The sequence below is a fragment of the Notothenia rossii genome (assembly GCF_949606895.1).
Source record: "Notothenia rossii genome assembly, chromosome: 7".
NCBI classification, from domain to species: domain Eukaryota; kingdom Metazoa; phylum Chordata; class Actinopteri; order Perciformes; family Nototheniidae; genus Notothenia; species Notothenia rossii.
In genome coordinates, this window is record NC_136905.1 from 11406467 (window position 1) to 11430857 (window position 24391).

Here is a 24391-nt window from a genome sequence, read left to right on the forward strand (position 1 = left end):
GAACAACCAAATAACATGGTTTGTGAACAAATCTAAATGCCCCTTTCTTTACTTTTTATTACACTGAATTGTTTTTTTTTTACTGATATAATTTCTGTCATGCTTTTGTTTATCCATGGCCAAGCTCAATGGGACTTGCCTGGTTACATAAAGGTAGTAGATATAAATATATAAGTGAAATGAAAATGGGTCCTGCTCTGGTGTTTTAAAGGATTTTTCTTTTTAAATCAGAAGTCAGAAACGTTAACCTGCATATGCATATAAAGTGATTAAATTGAAGTTACTAATTGGTCATATAGGAGTTTATCTGTATTTTATGCTGGCTTAAAATCACGACATTCAAAACCATCCACTTGCATAGGCTTTACCTTTTGTTTTTATTTGTGTTATTTATAACTTTTCTCTCCAGGCAGAAGGCCCAGTACATCAAAACAACAATCATTATTAAATCACATTAAACGAGGGAATAAATGTGAATTTGCACGCAATATAAGCAACACTTAACACAAGTCCACCGCAGGTTTTTCATCTCTCAGTGAGAACTTGAGGGGTGGGGCCTGTAATGCCCGTTGGCAGCTAGGGTTTGGATGCAAATATCACGGCTTTGAAACTAACTACTTGTCTGAGTTGGATGCAGTTCGACGCTCCTAAATGGATTTTAAAAGCGCAACTCGCAGGAGCTTCATTGCAAATACGCAGCCTGACTTAAGAAGACGAAACAAAAACTCTCAGTGACTAAATTCATTGGAATATATTTATATATCTATGCATTTTTCACGCGTATAATCTTTTGCTGGACGAATTTTAAATTAATTTTACATTGCAATGAAGTAACCTCAAATTGTGACAGATGTGAAAGAGATGAAATCATATGTCTTCCTAAAGGATGCCAGAGAAAAGTTGCATGGGGGTATCCTGTAGGAGGAGTTCTTTGTGACCAAACAAGTAACGGATTTTCCCTTATAAAAAAGGAAATTGAGTCCGGACTGCTCAATGAACAGCATTACCCGGAGCCCAGGCTGTACAGGTGGGTGGATTCTTAATCTATATTTTACTTTTTTGATAAACCGGGGCTTCTGAGTAACATTTTTTTTTATTAATACAACATGTAATTTGGGGTTCATTTTCTTTGTAATGAATCTATAATTTAGTTGGTTACGTTATTACCAGAACCAATACAACACGATCTCATTTTAACATGTTCATTTACCATTATTATCATTATTTTTTTTACAACTTTCACAATGATATGTATGCCAGTGACGACCATTATTGTATATTTGTCATTGACATTTTCCATGTTTGTGATTTACACCTGAGAGTATTATCATGAGTTTCTGCAGATTTTTCCTTTTTACAAAAAAAAAAAGACTTATCTTTACCTATCTTAAAGTAACCTTGTCATCCATTGGAGCTACTTTAATGTCATCCTCCAAAGCTCTGAAGTGAAAAGAGAGAGATAGAAACAGGACAGTAAGTTGAGACAGAGATGCTGGACTTGGGACAGGTGGGAATCTGCACTTGATGTTCCCTTTTCTCTGAGAAGCAGAGCAATGCTACAGCTGTATGCAGCATGGTGTGTGAGCCTCCAGGCAAAGCTGAACTGTGCTTAACTGAGCTGTATAGAATCAAGCCTCTGACTGCTGGAGCTGTGCAGGGCTTTAGTCCTACATGAAAAAAAAAAAAGAGTTTGGTGTGGTTGGGGGAAACAGGCTCTCCTCTGCTCTGAGTGTTTTTCAACTGCTACTCATTTGACCTGCCACGGCCTGAACTGTTTAAGCTGCAGAGCTGAGGAAGTGATTACCAAAATGGTTGAGGCTTCTGTGGAGGCAGCAAGGTGTTTCTCCACACTCTGTAGAGGTGGAGAGGCTAATCACCTACAGATGGAGAAAAGGTGTTGAGAGCATGGGAACCTGCATAAGGATAAAGCCCCAGTCAACACCTCATTCCCAGTCTCATCATCTCTTGATGTTCTTCCTGTTCATTGTGGGTTGATTTGGCTAGCACTGCCAGAGTTTATAGCTTGGATGTACAAATCATGGCTTTTATTAATATTGAGAATGTTTTATAACATGAATGTTGAAATCACCCACAGGTCCTGAAGCTCTGTTTGCTGCAAACACGGGCAGCCACATTTGTGAAAAATGTCCTTATTTAAAAAACTGAATTGACCACTTACTCTACTTAGGGAGTGGCAGATGCCATTTAAAAATAATTCCATTTTAAAACAAGAGTGTTTTGAGGTTAGTGTGGGTACAGGGAAATGTTGGCTCCACCGGTCGGTCATTCCTGAGAGAAACAACACATTATGACGGACAATAAAATCTCTGAAGTTCGTGCAGTTCTTTGCTTTTGTGTCTATTGTTGCACATTGCAAAGGCCATTATAAATGTCCTTCTAACCTTCATTGCTTTTTTAAGATCAAAGCTTTTTTGCCTATATTATATGTGTTAATGATCCTTATTTAGCTCTTAAATATGTGTCCGATAACCAGTAGCTAGTCACAAGTAGAAAGTTCATCGACAGGTTGCATTTGTAACTCTGAGCTCAGAGTTGTGGCACCTTCTCGAGTTCAATAAATTCCCAGTGTGGGAGCTCCCTTTCAGTGTTTGAATAATTGATAGATCAAACTTTGGACTTACAAAGGAGGCAATTTAATCTCCTGACTATTTGATGAGAGGGGCTTAGTTTCATTGGGCTCAGCTGAATGTGGCTGATGGTGAGGCAAGCACACAGTTTAATGGATGAGGGAGCAGAGACAGGGAACTTTCAAAACACACAGGTGCCACGAAAACACCGCAGTTGCCCGATGAGATGACAAGTTGAAGACTGGTTAGAAACAGGCCTTGCAATGAAGATGGGCTAAGAGTACAACAATCTGCTTTCTCAGTTGTATTTAACAGCCTGGTCCTGTCTCTTATCTCCATGGTTTGTGCGAGTAGATATGGATGGGCTGAGGTGTGCTTCTGGCGGGTTGCACAGAGCCGTGGGAGTGCTGCGTTATGAAAGAGTCTCTGGCACATGCCTTGAGTTACTCAGTGCTGGAAAGGTTATGTTCTGAGTGATCCAGAGACTTAGCATGTCCCATTCTCCACTCCCTCAAGGAACAGGTGCTGAAGAAACTGGCTGCGCCACTCTTTTGGCTCATTCCCGTAAATATGACTTCAGCCGAGAGGTGTCAGTGACATTTGTGAGTCATTAAGTGTTAAAAAGTAAATAAACCTAATGGCGGAGAAGAGGGACTGAAGTGTTTCCCAAATAGGAAAGGATACACTTACCCATGTCCTTTGTTAGCTGGAAAGCAATGCTATGAAACTGCAAGGATTGGAAAATAAACCTTTTTCTCGATATATGACTCTAGGTTCAAGAAATTCTGTATCATTATTAGGCTTCAACAGATGCTCCCATTTACAAGCGGCTCTACTAAACTTTATTTAGCTCATAAAAGAAGTTATGTCGTAACAATAATGAGGTATTTTTTTACTTAGGGGTTCTATTTTCCTCCATTTGAAAGTTCAGCTTCCCAAAAAACAGGATGTCTCCTCATTACCACACACACTGGTGCTGCTCATTATTCCATTAATTTATGAACAACACAAAATAGAGACATTTTTTTAATTTAAGATTGGGGTCTAACATACATCCTATTCTGAATGCTCACATTTTTTGGTCAGTCCATTCAAAAAGAAAATAGTGAAATATGAAATGAATTTGTGCTTTTTGATTTACACTTTAACAAATAATGTAATGTTGCCTGCTGGAATGTTTAGACGCACCAAATGGCATTGTCCTTAGTGTGATTCAGAGCCACAACCAACTCAACAGCCAAATATGGTCCTATTTTTCTTTATTGAGCTGCGAGGGAGGACCTCCCATTGCTTGGATCCTAACATGTTCTGTGTGTCCTCTTCACACAAGAGCTGTAAATACAGGCAGCGTATGACACTATCTAAAAAAGATCTCATTACCAAATACGACAAAGGCCGTTAGTCTTAGTGTGGGTTGCATTTCCCAGAGAGAGTTGAATGTATTTTCAAAGAATAAACATGCTCAATTTATCATCCAATTCCAAATAAAGCTTGAAATGCCAGGAACCCAAAGTGAAAGCAGTCAAGACAAAACAAATATCTTCTCATAGCATTGGGTTAGAAAACAATGTCCCTGGTTTGAGAATGGAAATGTGTTGAAAGCATATTGGAAACACATATTGAAGGAATAGCTCCACGTTTGGAAATAGGATTATTGGTTTTCTTGCTGACAGTTAGTGAAAATATTCATACCGCTATGAAGCTAGAGCCAGCAGCTGCTTAGCACAAAGACTGGAAAAAAAGGGGAAAACAGCTAGTCGCTGTCAAAAGTTAGACATATACAAGGTAGAAATATACAAAAGATAAATCTGAACAAAAAGGCAAAGCGCAAAAACTATTTTAGTTTCTTGGTTTGTTTCTTGGTCAGGTTTATCAACGTTTGGAGTCTTGCCCCGACTCTATGTGGATGACAAGAAAAAAAGACTTTGTAGCAAGTTCTCATAGTGGCCAAACTGTGCAATTACAACTTCATGGTTCCTCTCAAAATGCCGCTGGGACCAAAACAACATTTGTCATTGTCTTACATTTCGAAAAAAACTTTGATATGATAAATCTACTACACAGTATGAACGCTTAAATAGCCTGGATTAAAATCATTGTATCCCTTTATTCACGGGAAAACCTAGGGAGGGTTTAAGGAAACACTAGAGCGCTTATCTAGAAGCCAAAATGTGGGATATCCGGGTTATTTGCTCCCTTTGCTGTCTAACAGCGCCACTAAGTTACTTTTATAGAAATGGACAGGGCCCCAACTCCAACGCTGTATCAGGATCTCTCCATAGATCCAGGGTTTAGCTATAGGCATAGTTTGACATAAAACCCCAAGTAAAACTGCATCTTGTTGCTTTGACAGTTTTTTCCTTTTGGAATGAGCCAAGCTAGCTGTGTTTCCTTGCTTCTAGTCCTTATGCTAAGATCAGCTAATGGGTAGCTATATCTCTCAGAGGTATCTTATCTAACTCTCATTAAGAAACAACATTTGCTTTTTACCCAAAAGGGGAAAAAACTATTAATTTAAAACACTGACCTGTAACAACCCTTCTCCTAATCTCTCCTCCCTCCTTATCTCAGCAGGTCGTGGTACAAGCAGTTGTGTTTTCACCCAAAGTCAAGAACCTGCATCCATCTTTTTTCAATCTGCGAGCTCATATTCTCTTTCCTCCTTAGAACATCTTTAATAAGACACATGCTTGTGAGCTCAGGCACTTATTGACAGAAAGCCTCCTCACACAGCGGGTTCCCTGCTTCCTTGCCAGCCCTCCCAGAGCTTCATGGGTTGAACCACCAGAGGTTCGTCAATCTCTCTCTCCTCCTCTTCATCCTCCGCACAACCCCTCATCCCCCTCTCAGTCCTACAACCCCGCGCTGTCTACTCCCTTTGCCTGTTCTACCACCAACGTGATGGCTTGTTGGGCCCCGGGCTTGTTTGGACTTGCGACCGCAACATCATCATCATCCTCCTCGATTACACAGACTTGCACACACAGCAGCTACTAGAGTGAAAGATAAAGAGAGGCAGAGGGGAGGAAAAGGAGAGACACACAGAAAGAGAGGACTACCAGAGGAGAGAGGGGGGGGAGGATAATCTCTCCCGGCAGCAGAGGGATCCACCTGTCCCACAGAGGAAGGGGGCCCCCCCACCTGATCCATCTGGTCGCAGGGGGGGACCCTGCGTAGCCGCTAAGGCAGCAGAGACTATGCAGCTGGGACTGGTGGCGCTGGCAATGATCTTCCTCAGCTCCATGGGTCACAGCGAAGCTCTCAATATCTCCAAGGCGAGACGGCAGAGACGGGGTGAGTTTGCTCTTTCTCGGTTTGCTTTCATCTCCTTTTTTCTTCCTCTGCTGCCTTTCGTTACTGCGCTCTGAGTCACTGTGGTGCGTTCCTTGTAAACATTTAACAAGCAAAGTAAAGATAATGTTGTGTTTATTCTCTCATCAGTCCTATTTGTTTTTCCTAGACGGGTTAGGTTCGGTTCAGTGTTTCCCCTGCGTGGCTCGTCTTTCTTCCTCTTTTCAAGATTATGCCTCTCGGTTTGTGTAAAACTTTTATTGGTATTAGGACTGTTTATAGAGAGGGTTATGATGGATTCACTCTCAAAGCTATCACTCTCTTTGTGTCTGGCTCTGTGGGCACATAATGGAATGAGTACCTGACAGGTCTAAGCCCTCAATTGAACCGAGCTGCCGGTGTTGTTGGAAGCATTTTTCTGACCTCATGCAACCACAAAGATGTTGCTTAGCCCGACTTGCAATATATCTCTTGCCTTTAGTCTTAGTGCTGATGTTAGTGTAGGCTTTGAAATAATTCTTCCTTTACACACAAGGAGCCCTCAGCCAATGTCAAGCTCACCCTAACTTCTGTGAACCAGCTTTCATATAATACCATGACTGGCTGCAGTTACAGATGTGGTTTTAATTAGATCACACATACTGGGAAGGAATAACAGTTATTTTTGTCACATAAATTGAATATATGTTACAGTATAACACTCACGTGGCCTACATGGTATACAGCCTGAAATGCAGTTTGTCATGTGCCATTGTAATGAGGACAGAAGGATTTGGGTCACTCGCCATATACATGAGCACCCTGTGCAGCGTCTCACCCAGCCGAGGCTTTTCCCCTCCAGATATGGAAGTCGTCTGCAATTTAAACATTTGGTGTATAGCTTTGACATCTTTAATGTCATCAGATTCTTTTCCCCGAATGGTTACAGGTTCATGTATAGATCAAACTGAAACCATCATAGAGGAGGGTGGCTTCAGACAGCACAAACTCTCTCTTATATAATCTACCATGTACAACAAACACCACAATCTGTAATTCATACTCTCCCTGTGGTTAAACGATTACTCCCCAGGGCCATTATTCTTTTTTTTAAATGTGTGATAGTGAGCAACAAGACCTGGCTTTAATTGGCTGTTTTTGAGGTTACCGTGACTTTAAACGAGGTGTAATCTGTTCATGGGAGAACCTTTTTACCATCCGACTTATCTCTGGGAGGCAGGAAGACAGATGGATTGCTATGTGAGGGTATGTATATTTAGAGCTGATACAGTATGAGACTGTAAATCAACTCCGAAGACAGTGGTTTTGTCTCTGAATGGCTCCTACAAAAAGGATTTGCACCTTGACACACTTTTCCAAGAAGTTATTCCATTAATTGCGGCTTTTTTGAAAATGAAAGAATTTAAAAATGGTTGACCTTTGCATTACAATGTTGTAAAGAAAATGCTTCGGAAGTTCATTTTCAGACAGGGGGACAGGCAGGCAGGCAGGCAGGCAGGGGGCATACTGTTTGGTATCGCTGTAGAAAAACACTCATCGTTTCTGACTGACTCTAGTAGAGGCATGGTGTGATGTTAGTTGCCTGATTTGACTGGCTCTTGGTAAGCTGTCAGCCCCCAACCCTGATTTCTCCAAATTAAAATCTGTTTAGGATCCCAGATCAAGCAGTTTGAGGTAAACAGTGAGTAACTGTCCAAACAAAGATGTTTGGCCTGTCCCCAGGTTAGATCAAGCTGCGAGCATTAACCCAAGCTTGTCGGAGACATAAAACACAACATGGCTGGATCTGGGGACAGGCCAGAACCATTACAATGTTATTCTCATTGGCATAATGTGGGGGAATTGCCCTTATGATTTAACTTTGAAAAATGAACATCTTCCTGGAAACTGTTAATTCTTTTTATGACGTAGTACTCCATGCTTTAGTTTTGCCTACTTCAACTGACTGTTACTTACTCTTTGTTTATTTTTGCTTGTTTTCCCACAGTTAGCACTGAGGGGCCACCATCTTGCCCCAAAGGCTGTGAACGATGCTCTGAGTATAACGGCTGCATCAAATGTAAGCCCAAGCTCTTCATCTTCCTGGAGCGCAATGACATCCGACAGATAGGCGTGTGCCTCGCCTCCTGCCCCATGGGATACTTTGGCATGAGGAACCCAGAAGGCAACAACAGATGCACTCGTAAGTTTGCTTTGTGTTATACACTCCTGACCAACAACAGACAAAACCATCAGCCTCAATCCACATAACTGTAGCCACACATCTGGAAATGTCTAAATACAGCCCAGCTGTGGTAAAATCACCCCTGCAAAAATGTCCAGAAATCTGTTTATCTTTGGCTCATCATCTCCTGTTTGTGTTCAATATGGGGGTATTGGGGGAGTACAGGAATACCCTGCTAATTTCTTGGTATCTAGCTTTGTTTTTCACTTTACTAAAATATTTTGAGTTTGAGTTGAAGGCACACAATTTGAAAGAAGCAATCCTACCATTTGAAGGTTATTTCATGCTGTCTCCATTTGTTGTGCAACTTTGAATAAAGCCCCCAAATAGCCACTAAATCCAGAAAGTCGGTATAATTTTTAATTGATCTGGTGTTCATTATGGTTTGCCACATTTGGAAAGTGGGTGAGAGGGTGGTCACAGTCACGGCACTTTCCAAACTTACTTAGATGGTTCTTGTGGCACAGATCCCGTACTTTTAGCAGTGCCAGCTCCTCATTCTGTTGTGTTTATTACCCTTGCGTGTAGACGGAAAACAGAATAAGATCAAAATTCCGAACAAAAACATCTCGAACGCATTGTTTGTCTATTTTTGAGAGTATGTTTTTAGTTTGGCCTTGTGTGCAAAGTTCATTCCAGGACTCAATCCATGTTTGTTATTCATTCATTTCCCCCCATATTTTTGTTTTGAGACACCCTTACTTACTGTTTCATAAAGGCTATATATATATTCTCGGAAATAACTAAAGGTGCATTTTAGGCTAAAACTTAATTTCTTGCCCTTGCACAACTCGATATACTCAAATGATCAAAGTTTATTGATTTTCATGGCTTTAAAGGTGGGGTAGGTAAGTTTGAGAAACCGGCTCGAGATACACTTTTTGTTATATTCCATGGAATGCTCTTAACATCCCGATAGAAATGAATTTCTTAAATGCTTTGACAAAAAATCCATCAAAAAATGTCATCTGTGGAAGCCGTAGTACTGTAAAAAGCACGACCAGTCATTTTAGCCGGCCCGGATAAAATAACTGGATGGCCTACCTGCCTGTCAGCTTTCGATCTGTGCACAAACTTATCTCGTGCCCTCATTGGTCATGTGCTTGTTCGTGTGTGTTGGAGGAGGGGCTCTGTAAGGATGTGGCAGATTTTTTCCGGTTTTGTATTTTTAAATTCTAGCGCACTCGAGCTGGTTTCTCAAAAATTACCTACCCCACCTTTAAGTTAGTGTAAGTGTTTGGCGGGCAACTACAATCAGCAGGCTATTCCTCTTTTCTTGTGTACCCATTCCAGCATCACATCGATCATATTTTAAGACAGGTTTATACAACTTCAACAAACACAAGTCTTAAGTCTGCCTCTGGGGTGAATTTATTTTCATATTTTCATATTTTAAAATGAAAGATTATAGAAACAGAAGGTGTCATTTTGTACACCAGTTTTCCCATTATAATTATGGAACTGTGTATTACAGACCGTGCGCTTAGGCAAGGCAAGGCACGTTTATTTATATAGCACCTTTCAACACAAGGCAATTCAAAGTGCTTAGAGGAAGACAACCTAATATGTATATTATGCAACAGCATGCTAAATTAATACAGCAATGTGTCTTATTTTCTTTGTGAGGTTAGTTTCATTAATGCAATTAACAATATTTAAAAAATGCCTTTACCAAACATTTGATAATTTGCAATACAATCCAACTGTGTGTTTCAGCATTATTTCCCTGAAAAGAAAATATTATGTTGAAGCCCTCAGTGGCAACCTGGGGTTTTATCCAATTATCTGACAGCTTACATGTCATCACAGAAAGTCTATTTGCAACATTTGTCTTACATCATAGGGCCACAAACGTCAGTACTGTCAAATGTAGATGTATAGTGCTTAACAATAGTAATTGGTAGCAGGAGGCAAGAACCCAGTGAGTGTTAGATCATCTCTGACCGTGCATAGGACCTTCTGCCGAGTAAACTGTTTTAAGATTAGTACGCATGAATACAGTATGTCTCGAAGACATTATCCATATAGAATGGAATTGACATATCATTCATTTTCTTCACTTTAAGGAATGAGAATTAGGATTTGTGCTTTTAATTATCTCAACTTCGAGAAGACAGGAGAGTTAGAGATTATAATGAGTCTGAGGTACAGAAACTCCTGAGAAACTCAGTGAAGCGATACAATCCTGGCTGTACTTACACCGACTTTCTGAAACAACAACGCCTGTTGTGCATGTGTTTTTAAGAGTGTTACTCCCCCTAAATAGTGTTGCTTAATCACTAATACATCTCAAATTAAAACTTCCTCTTGCTCTGTCTGTGGAAAACCATGTGCTTCTCTTTCTGCCATAATGAAATCAATATTCTACTAATACAATAGACATGTTGGTGTCTCCACATAAATAATCGAAAACTAATCAAATTAACTCTCACCATTTCCAGACACAATGTGATTTTAACTGATTTGACCCTCCTTTTTTGTCTTTCAGAATGTAAAATAGACAATTGTGAAGCGTGTTTCAACCGCCATTTTTGCACAAAATGTAAGGAGGGCTTGTATTCACACAGCGGCCGATGTTCTGTCAGCTGCCCTGCAGGCTTAAGACCGGTCAATGAGACCATGGAGTGTGTGGGTGAGTGACATTTGACCTTTAAACACCACTAAATCTGTCAAATATACTTCCAACATTGCCTACTGTAGATAGTGTTATATTTGCTGCTGTTTCACAACTTGATTCCTTTTCCCGTGTTTATGAATACACAGCAAACCAGAAAACCAGAAAGCCTTTTTGAGTGTCTCTCACCTAATGAAACGGTTCATAGGTGTGAGCCACATGTCGACTCAATCTTTAGTATCACTTCATCTGAGCAGCTAATCATGTTCAAATCACTGGCCTGGAAAAGTGGAAGTGAACTCGACACAAGATCTCTTTATTTTTCCTTTCTGCTCTTTTTCTTTTGTTGTTGTTGTTGTTGAAACATTTCTGTCCAAAGGATTATTAACACTACCAGCTGTTGGTGTTGTTCTAACTTAAACCTGCTGGTCCACAGAGAATAGAAATGTTACCGTACAAACTTTCCTTTGTTAAGAGCGCATTATTGGTACATTTTCAGGTTCACAGCAACCCTCTCATTCTTCCCACCGATTGCTTTCAGATTTGGACATTACTTAAAGTCATTATTCTGAGTTAAAGCTGCTGAGCTGTTAAACCCAGACATGTCTGGGAAATAAATGTGAGATGTTGGAGCTGTGTAACAACCACTAACTTCTTTGGTCTCACTTTTTTTAAGCAGGTCAGCGTCCTGCAGAATGCGAACTTGGCGAGTGGAGCCCATGGAGTTCCTGTATGAAGAAGAACAAAACATGTGGATTTAAGAAAGGCTCGCAGTCTCGGGTTCGTTTGCCCCTTCTGCAGACCCACAGCCCGGACACCTCCCCGGCCTCTGTACCCTCGCAGACCTGTGCTCCACAGACGGAGAAAATGAAGTGCATTGTGACCAAGACGCCCTGTGTGAGAGGTAAATACACATTTAGTGCAGAAACCAGATATATTGGGGATCGAAGGATATTTTGTAAGGACTTCTCCTTACAGGTCACCTATTATAAAATATCCACTTTTTCATGTCTTTTATACATCAACATGTGTCCCCTCTGTGTAAAGAGATTCTGAAAGTTTCAGGGAAAAAGATTATCTCGCTTTTTGTCCTGATCTAAATATGTTTATAAAAACCTGTCTGAAAATGCGCTGATCAGATTTTGGCCACTTTATGATTTCATAACGATTTTTTGGCTTGTGTAACCATCAGCCAATCACCAACCAAAGGCACCCCCCCCCCACCTTATCACCTGAATCTCCTCCTAGAGCACCATTGTGTTCTTTTTAACCAAATATCTCTCAGAGGGGCGTGGGGAGTGGCTCCTTATTTTCATCTAAAGTAACAGACACAGAATCAGCACTTTTGAAACAGAGAGGATTATGGGATGCTACAATGATCTGTTTGGTATTTCGAGGCCAAACACTTCAGAGTAATGTTTGTTTATATCTGAGACCTATAATATATTGATGAAAAACAGTATAATAGGGGACCTTTAAAGAATATACTAGTTAAAATAAACTAGTGAGTAGTCATTTTACCATTAATAAAGTCCATGTGCATCATGAAACGCCTCCACCAGTTAGTGGTGACTGATTTAACCATTACTCAACATCCAAAGGCTGCATTCCCTCGAGCGTGACTGTGACCTGCAACATGTTGATTGGGTTTGGTTTGGCTGAGCTCAGAAAAGGATACAAAATCTCTTGCCTTCTCAGCATGTAAACAATAAACACCATATACGAGCCAAGCAGATGAAGGGCGGGCATTACGCTCTACGAAGCTGGAAAAGGATCAGAGCTAAAAAGAGCCATTTGTTCTGAAGACCATCGAAGCGTGAGGTTTACACGGCCATGACATGTTTGCCTGGGCGCTTATCATCCACACAGCAACTTGCTCTCCGTCAGGTTAACAGTCATTATTTACTTTCACAACAGCTTATTTGTCGTTCTTGGACTCAATCGCAGCTAATACATGACAGATCGATAAAAAATGAAACAACAATTACACTCTCCATTTTATTTGCTTTTAAACAAATGTGTCCTTAGTGATGAAAACATATTTACCTGAAGTTGTGTTGGGATGAGAAACTTAACAAAATAGAAGGGAGTTGTTGTTTGTTTTGTTCTCTTAACCCTCCTGTTGTCTTCGGGTCAAATCTGACCGATTTACTACTTTCATCAATCATAACTTTTTTGTTTTACATTCGATTGCATTAAGGCTTTGTGATATCCTTCACAGAAGACATTTGAACATATGAAATTGCTGATCACCACTTTCATTGAATTTTGGATGATTTAGTACATTTTGTAACACCCATGGTGTTCCCGGTCAAAAATGACCGCCAAAAAGAAAAGGAACTAGTAACCATCCGGATCAGATCAAACACACACACAAACACACGTACTCTAGATGTCTCCCCCCCCCCCCACCCCACCCCCTTATGTGCCCATCCCCCCATGTGAATCACACCTGGCGCACACACAGACAGAACAATTTGACACATTTCCCGCTCTTATGTGCCCATCCCCCCACATGGATCACACCTGGCACACGCAATACATGTTCAGTGTCTATTCTTTGGATATTTACTGCAGTTTTTCATGTATACCAGTAGTCTGTTACAATATGTACAGTTTGAAAGGGTGTTAAATTAAATTTGGTGATGATTAATGGTTTTTGTGTTAATGTAACAGCAGTTAAAACAGGACCGGTCAAATTTGACTGCGAACACCAAAGTAAGGGGGGGGGGGGGGGGGGGGGAACGAAGACAATAGGAGGGTTAAACAGGAACGTTTTTTTTGGAAATGAAGAGTCATTAGAACATGTATGTGTCTCTAAAAGTAACCTTATACTAATCTCTTTGTCAGAATGTGCCCATTTTAACCAAAGCTGGAAACGTTCACTCATTTACAAGAACTGAGAGAAAGGTTAATGAGCAGCATTAAAGCCTTTATGGGATAGTGGCATGGCATGCTTACAGAATTTCAGGCACTGAAACCACATTGTGTAGCAATATTTGCACAGTTTTGGCATTTGTACTGATGTTGCAACATGTAACAGAGGATATGCCTGGATATATGCGAGTAAACATGTTGGAGGCTTGCTTATTCAAGAACCTACTCTTCTGTTGAACACTTCCTATAGGGCTAAGAGTCTAAACAGCACGATCTGACATTTTCCCATATAGATCTGTGGTAGTGTCCAAAGGGAAGGAGGCTGGTGTGGCTGGTAATTGCTCAGTGAGGAGAAAGATCTTCGTTGGCTGTGACAGCACGATTTGAGAAACGAGAAGCACATTTTCTCTGTCTGACGCCTGCAAAAATATTAGGTCAACTACTTAACTCAACTATAAACTACCCTATAAAACTGCTAAGTAGAATGCCAAGATTCTAAATTTGGCACGAGCAAGGGGCCAAATGATGAGTCAGAAATGTGTGGATAAGCTTTGTGTCTTGTGAAAACTGTGACTATGGTTGGGGCAAAGAGGATTTTGAGTTCTGTTTTTCCATCATTAAAATAAGAAACATATCGCAAGAAATGCACAGGAATTCATTTTCTTCTGGTAATTGATGGGTGATGGCACCATGACTCAGGTGAACCAGTTCATGTGGGTACGCTCACTTTATGACGAAACAAGAGCGCAGCTGTGGATTCATCTGTGGGAGTTGGCTGGCAGGCTGGATATTTAAAACACAGGGGGCAGACGTTGTATAACATTAGTGATTTAGTGGTCTGCAGAACTCACGCTTTGTGTTGATTTGGCTGCACATTTTTTCCCCTTTTCCTGAAGCTCCTCAAAAGGGTCTCACGCGAAAACAGAATTTTCTGGATGTGTTATTGCATTTGTCAGGAAAAATTGTTTAGCTTGGATGGAGAGGAAGTACAATCAGGGCTGTCATAAACTGATGGAGTTCCCCACTCTTGGCCCCATTAGTGATTTGTTAGAGGAGTAATTAAGTCCTTACACAGTAATAAGCACATCAGCTCAGATGCTGCAGTGTGTGTGAAGACTCTTTAGTTCACTCATGCTTCACTCTCTCTCATTGTGCGTCATTGACATAAATTGAAACTATTAAGTACTTGTCGGCGTGGTGCTCATAAAAGCTCAGAAATATGTTTATCAGTTCATGACTGCACATAACTGATTATCATGCCGGACATGAAATGTTCCTGAATTATTTGAGCCAGCTAGCCAAATGATGTCACACGTTTTTGTTTTCAGCATTTTGGCATTAATGGGGCTCGATAATGATGAGTTAATCCTACTGTGTGGGACTGAGCCTTGTTTTCAGTTGAGTAAAGTCATTGTGACTCTGCATGGGCCTGCGGTGGGTAAATGTTTTCGTGTTAAGTCTGTCCACATTCAGCTACACTAAATCTACTCCATCACGGTGTAATGATTTTCACTGGAAAAGGACATTTGAGAAGCATTGTACCTTTTTGGATTCTTTGTTTTTTCTTCTTTGTGCCTTACCCAGAGAATCATAACTGTTTGTACAGCAAGTTTAAAAATGCTGGTAGGGAAATAAACAAAGACCAACAGTTATAACTGCACAGCAGTAGACAAACATGGTGGCGCCATAAGCCTTGCTGTTGTCAACTGCGTCGTGAATACTGTCCAGCTCTTGGCACGTGTTCACTCATTTTCCAGGATATGCAGAGACTCTCAACGCACAAGTTCATAACAAACAACATTCAGCCTAACTACACTCCCTCAGATATACAAAACCGAATACTTTTGAGTGCTGTCTAAACAAAAGCCATCTGACACCAGACACGATGCCCATTTCCACTTTGTGGCAGCTCTCTCGTCCTGATGGACCATTGACCCTTGACAGTGTTTAGCTAATTGTACCAGAAGTGATTTTAAGGGGATTTATGTGAGAGAAAATTGTGTCACTTGACTCTACTACAGCAGAGTAAAGCTCTTTATTCCCCTGAATGGGCTACATGTGGACATTAACCACACCGTGTTGGATGTTTGTATTTAGAGAGCAATTATACCCTTAAATATGTGACGAGAGTACATCAGAATGAGAGAGGAGATGGGAGGAGACTCGCAAAAGTGCTTTACATTTTAATTCCCTCCAATATCCAATATGTGTGACTGCTCTGGTTGTAATATTGTTAAAATTTAAAATATAGAATTATTGAGTACCATGGTCTGAGAGCTTTCTGTGTTCTCATCTTACAGCTTTAACATTTCACAGATTGCTTTCAGTCCATGAAAGTAATTCAAAAATGTTGGTAGCCTAAAAATGAAATATTCAACATTTGTTTGGACTTTGCTCGGCCCTCAGCAACACTCGAAGCTTTAAAACATTTGTTTCTGTGACTAGGTCCACTTTTTATACAGTTTATGGGCTGCAGTTTGGGCAGATGGGTATGTCATTTGGCGTTCAGGTAGTTAGTCTGAAACAAAGTATGGTCAAATCTAAAATAGAGACCTAAAAATGGAGGCTTCAGAGAAAGGGGTATGGGATCACCAAAGGTATTATAATTAATCCTGCGGGGAACAGGGATGTCTGTATACAATTTCCAGGCATTCCATCCAATAGTTGCCAAGGTATTTCACTTATTTAAACATTTGGAAATGATATTGGTGTACAGGAAAAGTCTGCGATCAACATACTGATTAGCATTCAACTTCTGTGGCCATCAATGTCAGTGCAATAATTAATGGCAATAGATCCAACGTATCCGAGATATTTCGGTCCAGATCAAATGGCGTGGCTAAAAACGACTTCCAAATGTTTTATTACTTTCTCCTGTTAGGTTTGATAATTATTTGTTGGTTTCCTAGGGGACTTTCGTTTCTGCTGTACTTATCCTGTCAGTGTGGCTAAACATAGCTTTATGTTGCCGTTTATGAGTAATTCTGCACTGGATGTTTGTGGTTTACACTTGTTGGCCTGAATTGAAAACCACACAGCCACAACATCAAGTCCTAATCCAACACATACCTTATGATCCACTTTCTCATCCCTCAGGAATGTGTGTTTTTCATTTTGTTTAGGCAAGCTGAGGCCCTTTAGCATACAAAAACATCCGATGATGACAGATATCTGACAGGAGTTTATTTGAGAAGTCATATAAACTATTAATCATATGTTCTATGCATTCTCCTTTCAGAGAGGAAAAATAAGGGAGACGATACAAACAGGAGGGAGAATGGACGAGGACGAGGAGGTGGAGGTGGAGGTGGAGGTGGAGGAGGAGGAGGAGGAGGAGGAGGAGGAGGAGGAGGAGGAGGAGGAGGAGGCGGTGGAGGTGGAGGTGGAGGAGGTGGAGGTGGAGGGAAGCGGAGAAAGGGCCAGAGCAGGACCACAACTGCTCCAAGCATCACAACCAGCTCCGTCAGCTAAACTCCATGGCCTACTGGATGGGGCTGAGAGAAAAGCAGAGACAATACTTTTTCCAGCAGCACCCGCCATAGACAAAGTTCAAAGTGATGAATTAACGCTGCTATGCATTGTAGAAGATGCAAAGAGAACTGGAGGATTGCTGCAACGCTAACGGCTTCTGAGCTTTGTGAATAGATGAACATATCTGGAAGATACTGGTGTCTACGCGGCGTTCAGAAAGACTTGTTGAGTTTCTTTCCACTGTGAGGGATCACTGCTGGACTGCAAAGCCGTGTTGAGGATTGCGGTTCGTGTCGGCAACCAAACCGATGTCACTCCACAGATTCCTGTGTTTCAAATGCAGCATTCAAGCCTGAAGTCTGATAATGAATGACGGTTCTCTTCCCTCTCGTCTGGTCTATGATGTATTTTGTTCCAGTCCTGTTTTAATCTCAATCTGTTCTTCATTTGTTTTCATCTTTTTGAGAGGGTGGCAGATGGATTTTCTCAAAAAGCCGCTGTTCATGATGTAAAGACAATGAATAATATTAAGTCTTTGTACCTTTATTTCCTATTGTGAGATGAAACAAAACAGAAAGGCACTGGATATCATTTGTGGTTGTTGAGGGCAAACGCTAGACAGTATGTTATTTTGAGTAAGGAATATATTACAAAGCAAGCCTAAGATGAAGGAGGATTACTGGCTTATATCCTTCTTTGGTGTCTTGACTCAACCTTTTTACCATTTGATAGCTTAGGTGTTTGTTCAGAATGAAATGTTGGTGTTTGTATCTGAAATGAACTCTGCACAGAAAACGAGGAATACAAACATGAGTATTTGCATGTGTACAAGGTTGTGTGTGTGTGTGTGTGTGTGTGTGTGTGTGTGTGTGTGTGTGTGTGTGTGTGTGTGTGTGTGTGTGTGTGTGTGTGTGTGTGTGTGTGTGTGTGTGTGTACTTTGTATGCATTTCTGCACGGTCATCAAGTTGTTTGTAAATGGAACTTAGTCGTTTGTACATGTGTGTTAATATTGGTCTCATAGCTTGAAGGAATAGGTTCTGGAAATCAAAAGGAAGGAAATGTAAATGCACAGTGATATATCGAATATGCAGTAACTACAAGTCACTGATCATCATATAAGCCATCAAATCATCAGCTGCTCAGTAATCATTTCTGTTTGCAACAGGGTCTGACGATTTTGCACAACTATAATGTTTCCTACTGCTCAAGTTTCAATACAATCAAAGTATTTTACACATTTATACTCATAAAGCTTCAAAACATTTCAGATACAGAAAAAAGGGCGTCTTTCCCTGTTTTCCAAGAGTCTGTTTGCTTTACACAAAATATTAGTTTCAGGAGAAGTTACACGCTACATTATTCATTCATACTATGAATTGTGTTACTGAATATGTCCAATTGTGTTTATTATTAAACATAAGAAGAAGTATTAGAGTCATTATGTATAGCTTATTCTGTGAAAGCCTCAATAAAGTTCAGATGAAGCTGATGAAACTTCAGTCATACACTGATGCTGATTTGTTTGTCTGATTTACGTTTTGAATGACCAACCGTTTATTCATCCAATATACTTTTATTGTTTCTACAGTCTTTAAATGTGCTCTACACACATTGGTATGTATATGCATTAATGACACATTTCATTTTTGTGTTGTCGATCATTTTCTTTTACAATTTGGGATATATTTGTACATTTCAGCCAATATTTTTTTATTGTATATCGTAACATTGCAATTGCTAAGTTAAGAGCAGAGATCTGGAAGGACTACAAGTCTAATGGTGTAAGAAACATAAGGACTCAATCAACAGTTTTATACCCTAGGTGCTTTCAAATAAAACTGCTAGTGTTCGCACTACTTTCTTGTGCAATGAGGAATTATTTTCAAAGTTTGAGCTGCACCCTGCTGCGGTTTTACTTCCAAATAAATTCATTTATAATCTGGGTAACCTTATTTAGAGCCTGTCCGACCACCCCTGTTTTGCCCAGTCAGATGTGATCGTAGCAATTTCACTGTTAACAATGTTCTCAGAATAATTTTATAATTCGAGTATTCGCTCAAACTATAAAGTTAAAATCCAAATGGCATTGAAGAGGAATTATTCTTTATAAAACAATAACAGTAAGCAAGTATTCATATCAGTTTCAATCATTTAGGACTATTTCGACAAATTAGTGACCTATTTTTGACACTAGCTCTGCCATCATATTGTTCACGGGGAAAGTTTGAAATTCTAAGTATCCATCTCTTACTCTCCAATCAAAACCCCAAACAATTATAGAAATATCTGCTTATAGTGCGATGCTATGTATCTTCAGTTGAGAGCCCACAGTAGTTATAGTTTGCTCTTCCTCAGGCTACAGGAGTCCATCTTGGGAGGTGGAGGAGCTCAGATGGTTTGATGGTCCCGATCACCGGCCAAATGTTGGCGCCTGGGCAGGGGTCGTAAAAGCAGAGACAGAAATAAAAACTAATGGTGTGTCATAGCCAGAAGGGAGGGGGTACCATGCCTCGGCCCTACAACAAAACAGCCGTTTCTCATTACCAGAAGGGAGGGCAGGGGGAATGGTAGAGTATGCACCGTAAATTACACATTCATCGCTCTTCCTGACCATAAATTCTTACCCTGGCTCCATTGGATGGAGCTCTCCCTCACCTCCCACTCTCTCTCTTTCACTCTGTTGTTCCCCACTCCCATGTTTTCCAAGAGAAATGAATGGTAAATCTTTGGAGTATATGAGTACCCTTTAATTTGCCAAGATCCTTAACACTGAATGATTTCATTACTTTAGTTTGGCCCTTAAGCTAGACCCCAGGGAGTGCATCACGTCAATAGGGAACACTAAGTCCATGTTTGTTTGACTTTAACGCACAATCCCTGATCCAAATGTACACATATACCACCACTGCACCAAAACTCATTATCAGAGCATGAAATCTAAAGTTTAGCATCAAATTAAATGCATTAACGATTTCTAATCCAGTTTATGGTTTGTCAGACAAAATAATAGTAACTTGAAGGTTAAAAGATACTTGCGCTTTTAAGATCTCACATTCACACTCTTATTCAGAGAATGGCCCTGGAACAAGTAGCATCAGTGTAGATCATCAACTACAAGATTCCATTTAAATGTCCACAAATCGTTTTCGGACCTGTGAGTTGAGAAAGACACACAAAAAGATTTGCGAACATACAAAAACACTTTCTCCTTATCACCAGCAATATGGGTTACACATATTGTCATAAAGGTTAAAGTTATATGTTGTGTTTGTATGTATCAGTAGTGATTTATACAGAAAAAGTCAAGTCAAATCTCAAAGAGTTCAATAATGATAATTCAAAAAACACACCAAATGCAGATTTGCCAAGCAAAGTAAACTTGAATATTTTAGCCGCAACATAATTTTCCAGAAATCTGTATTGCTTCCTCAGGATAATCCCCAGACCTCACTCCAAAGTATTCTTAAGGAAGTATTTCCTTTCAAATGTAGCAAATTCTGTCCACAGAAAGGGCTGTGAATTATCAAATATGACAAGGGCCTGTTTTGGGAACGTTCCTTTATTCAAATATAATTGTGCAATACTGTAAGGACCATAAATAATCGTTATGATTGAATTATAATTCCATTTACCTCGAATGACCTGTAATGGGATGTCAAAATCAAACGCAAGTACCCTCAAAAGTTCACATTTCTTTAGCTGATACGGCCCTTTAAACTCTCAATGTATTGCTCAAAATGTAAAAACATTGTTTGATTGATAAACATTTATATCTTTGTTGTGTATCCAGCTCCACTATAATGCACAACCTCAATGACATAATTCTTGCAGGAACCTTTAATAGATAGATAGAATCGGAGGGATGAAACCCTCTTTAATGGTCACACATGCAGAGCCCACAGCACACACAGTGACATTTGGCCTCTGCATTTAACCCATCCTAGTACCAGGAGTCTAGTACTAGGAGCAGTGAGCAGCTAATGGGAGTGGGGGGGGGGGGGGGAGGGGGTTGTCCGGTGCCTTGCTCAAGGGCCCCACGGCAGGGGCCCAGGAGGTGAACTGGGACCTCTCCAGTAGCAGTCCACACTCCATATTTAGGTCTGTTCGGGGACTTGAACAGGCAACCCTACGGCTCACAGTCCAAGCCCCTACTGACTGAGCCACTCCCTATGATGTTCTGTCATCAGCCAGCTGAAGAGGAGCTCTCGGGTCAATGAGGTCACTGGAGTCTCCAACCGAGTCACCATCAGCGCCAGCAGCATCTACTGGGCTCTTCCCTCCCTGTGTAATGGCTTCCAACTCTTTCAAGATTAGCCTTTGGAGAAGTCCTGTCAGCATTTCCACTGATCCGTGATCATTTCCATCTCTGGATCCCCACAACCGTCCTCTCTCTATGGCTTGAGATCAGAGAGGTTGAATCTGGAAATCTACAAAGAGAAAATGTCTTTTTCAATTGGAATACAATAAATATTAAAAAGAATTGTACATCAACACTAAAAGCCTAGCATGTTTGATCTGCAACAGATATCTATAAAAGCAGGGCTGCTAAATCAAAATCAAAATATTTCATGTTTCGGCGAAGCCAAGACTCCTTGTGAGAGAGATGGATCCACATCTGATCATAGTTAAAAGAGATAAGTCATTTGAAATGGACATGTGACTAAGGCGAGTGGTGTAGTGGGAACATTTGGTAAACCAGGGTTTAATGTTCAAATGTTCAAATGTTCATGAGAGATTTGCTGATTCATTTTGCAGTTTCTTCTGTAGCTGACTTTATGTTTGTTGCTTAAAAGGAAGAAAGGAAAAGTAGGATTTCCCATAGAGAAGCTATGATGTATCAAGCTATTTCTTGTAATAAGCAAGTGGAAAATCCTGGGTTTACTTGAGAATAGCAGCATACTTAACAAGGTTTAGTTGCTATTTGCAAAGCTTAATTCAACCCAAATGTATCTGAGGCTCAGGAAAAGGTCAGAGACTCCTCATGCAGCAGAGGAAAAGTTTGGAAGACATTAAGAAATGGAAGATATGATTCTTGATAGGTTCTGCCCCCTTTTGGAAGTTATCAGTACTGCATGTGTGTAAACTGCATCAAACACAATGTGTGTGATACTCTCTAACTATAATTTATTATAATTTAAATCATTAGAAATCTCTCCATATTATATATGATTATTTAAAATGACTGAGTTTTTAAAATGTAATACTTTGATTTTAGCACAGTCTATGTATACAGAATTTATTTGTACAATTTATCAAATGGAAAGATAATGCATGTTTATGTATTGGGTGTAGTTTTTCGTTTTCATTTTCTTTTTAAAAATGTCTTTCCTTTTCTTTCTTTTTTCAGCAACATTAGTAATGCACATTAACAGTATGTATTCAAGACTGGAATCAATGCATTATTGTTCCTAACTCTTATATCTAATCCCAGATGTCATGACTTTAAATACAAAATGTAATGATATCATGAGTTTGGGTAAGGGTGGAGGAAGGGTGTGGATCAACAATGGTGTAGCGTTTTTTTAATAGTGTGAAGGTAGAGATATTGGAGTCAGGGCAAGACAGCAGTTCATGTTATGCTATTAGTTTTATTTTCACAATAACATCTTTTTGATTGTGGTTCTCTCATGGTGGAACACAGTTGCAATACAATAAATAACCACAAGAGGGGGCTATAAAAAAGGTTAACAATTCAGATTGGCCTGCAAACCAGCCATTAGTCTTCAACATATAACATTATCATGAGCGTGTCAAATTGATCAGAGGGCTGCTGTTTTATATAACATTAAACACTTTCAAAAATAATTAATAAAAGCTTTCCTTTACTTTCGAGGGGGTTGACTGAAGAGTTTTGGAAAGTTTAGCAAAGCAACAGAAATGATAAAATATATAAAATTAAATCATTCGATGATAGAAGTGTGACTGACATTTTTCTTATCTGACCATCATTATACATATTCCTTAAGTAGTTTTGTGGTAGTCTTTATTTTACCATACCAGTTTGTGAGAAAAAGACCTGCTCCTCAAGCGGTCAGTCAATACATCTGTGAACATTAGGAATATGATGCCATCCATTTATGTCTAGATACTTCTATAAACTCTTCTCTCAACCTTTAATACATCATCTCCAACATTTTCCTTTCCAAGTAAATCAAATCTCTATGTTCTTGCTTTTTCTCTTGCAGTCCAAGTTGCTTTTCTGAACAGGGATCAGATCAATGCTTTACAAACTGTTGAAGAGCTGCTCTTTTTCAATGCTAAATCTTCTCGACGGTTTGAATTACAGTCAATCATGGTCGATACACTCCTCAAACTTTTTGCATACCAAACATCTCATCTCCAAACAACTGTTCCATCGGAGCTGCCCAGCTGCCAACAGCCGAGGACTGCAGCTATACTGGGCTGCTCCTGCAAGACAAGTGCAGGAATACTAATGTGAGAGTGTTTTTTTAAAGCTTGAATGCACCTCAAACTGCCCTTCAGCCTCAAAACACCTTTGTTTCATAAACACAACCAATTCAAACACTTCCTGTAGTATACACACTTTCATTGACAACCTTCAACCCTGATTAAGCAGCAAAGTAATCAAGAGGTTTCTCATTCCAGACAACAGCTTTGGCTCATTTCATTCGTCTTTCACCGTCCTCACTGCACACACACTGTTGGCCTGATTGTGACGGCTGTACTCTTTCCTGACAATCACCAGAGAATCAGTGAAGTGTGATCCACGCTCGGACTCAGCCCATCACCTTCTTTCACCTTCTTCCTGCAACTTGAGTACACTTCACCATTAACATCAAAGTCAGGTCAAAGTTGAAAACAAACCCTAAAAATAAAATCTAAGACCAGTGGTGTCAAGTAACTTTATAGATGTATTCAAGTCCTGTACTTGAGTATAATTTAGAGGTACTTGTACTTTGTTTAAGTACTCAAATTCTTGATTCTCTCTGTAGTTCTACCTAATACAATTCAGAGGTAAATAGTGTAGTTTTACTCCACCACACTTACTTTATACCATACTTAACAGATTACTGTTTTGAAATATAATCAACAAAATAAAGAATTTAGTTTAGCAACTCTGCATAAAGATTACTTTTGGTATTTCAAGTATTTTGATTCTAATACTTTTGTACTTTTACTTGATTCTCATTTTGAATGTAGGACTTTTACTTGTAACAGAGTATTCCTATACTCAGGTACTACTTTTACTGAAGTACAGGATCTGAGTTCTTCCATCTCTGTTGAAGACATATCTTTATTTGTTCGATTCCTTGAATAATACCTTCATTTCTGCCAAAGTTTTGTTCTAACAACAGTTCAAGTTG

At 39.9% G+C, this 24391-nt stretch overlaps 1 protein-coding gene across 4 annotated transcripts; it reads left to right on the plus strand.

Moving 5' to 3' along the window:
- Positions 1 to 550: 550 nt before the first annotated feature.
- rspo1 (R-spondin 1) lies at positions 551 to 18583 on the plus strand. Of its 4 annotated transcripts, none has more exons than XM_079640430.1 (6): positions 551 to 1027; positions 5160 to 5882; positions 7867 to 8061; positions 10592 to 10735; positions 11397 to 11621; positions 16833 to 18583. In XM_079640430.1, exons 2-6 carry the CDS (start codon positions 5786 to 5788, stop codon positions 17063 to 17065), a joined length of 894 nt encoding a protein of 297 aa, XP_079496556.1. In that variant the 5' UTR covers positions 551 to 1027; positions 5160 to 5785; the 3' UTR covers positions 17066 to 18583. The 4 variants fall into 4 exon arrangements, with proteins under 4 accessions (XP_079496556.1, XP_079496557.1, XP_079496559.1 ...); XM_079640431.1 differs by having other exon boundaries at positions 5163 to 5882; XM_079640433.1 differs by having other exon boundaries at positions 5256 to 5882.
- The last annotated feature ends 5808 nt before the right edge of the window (positions 18584 to 24391 follow it).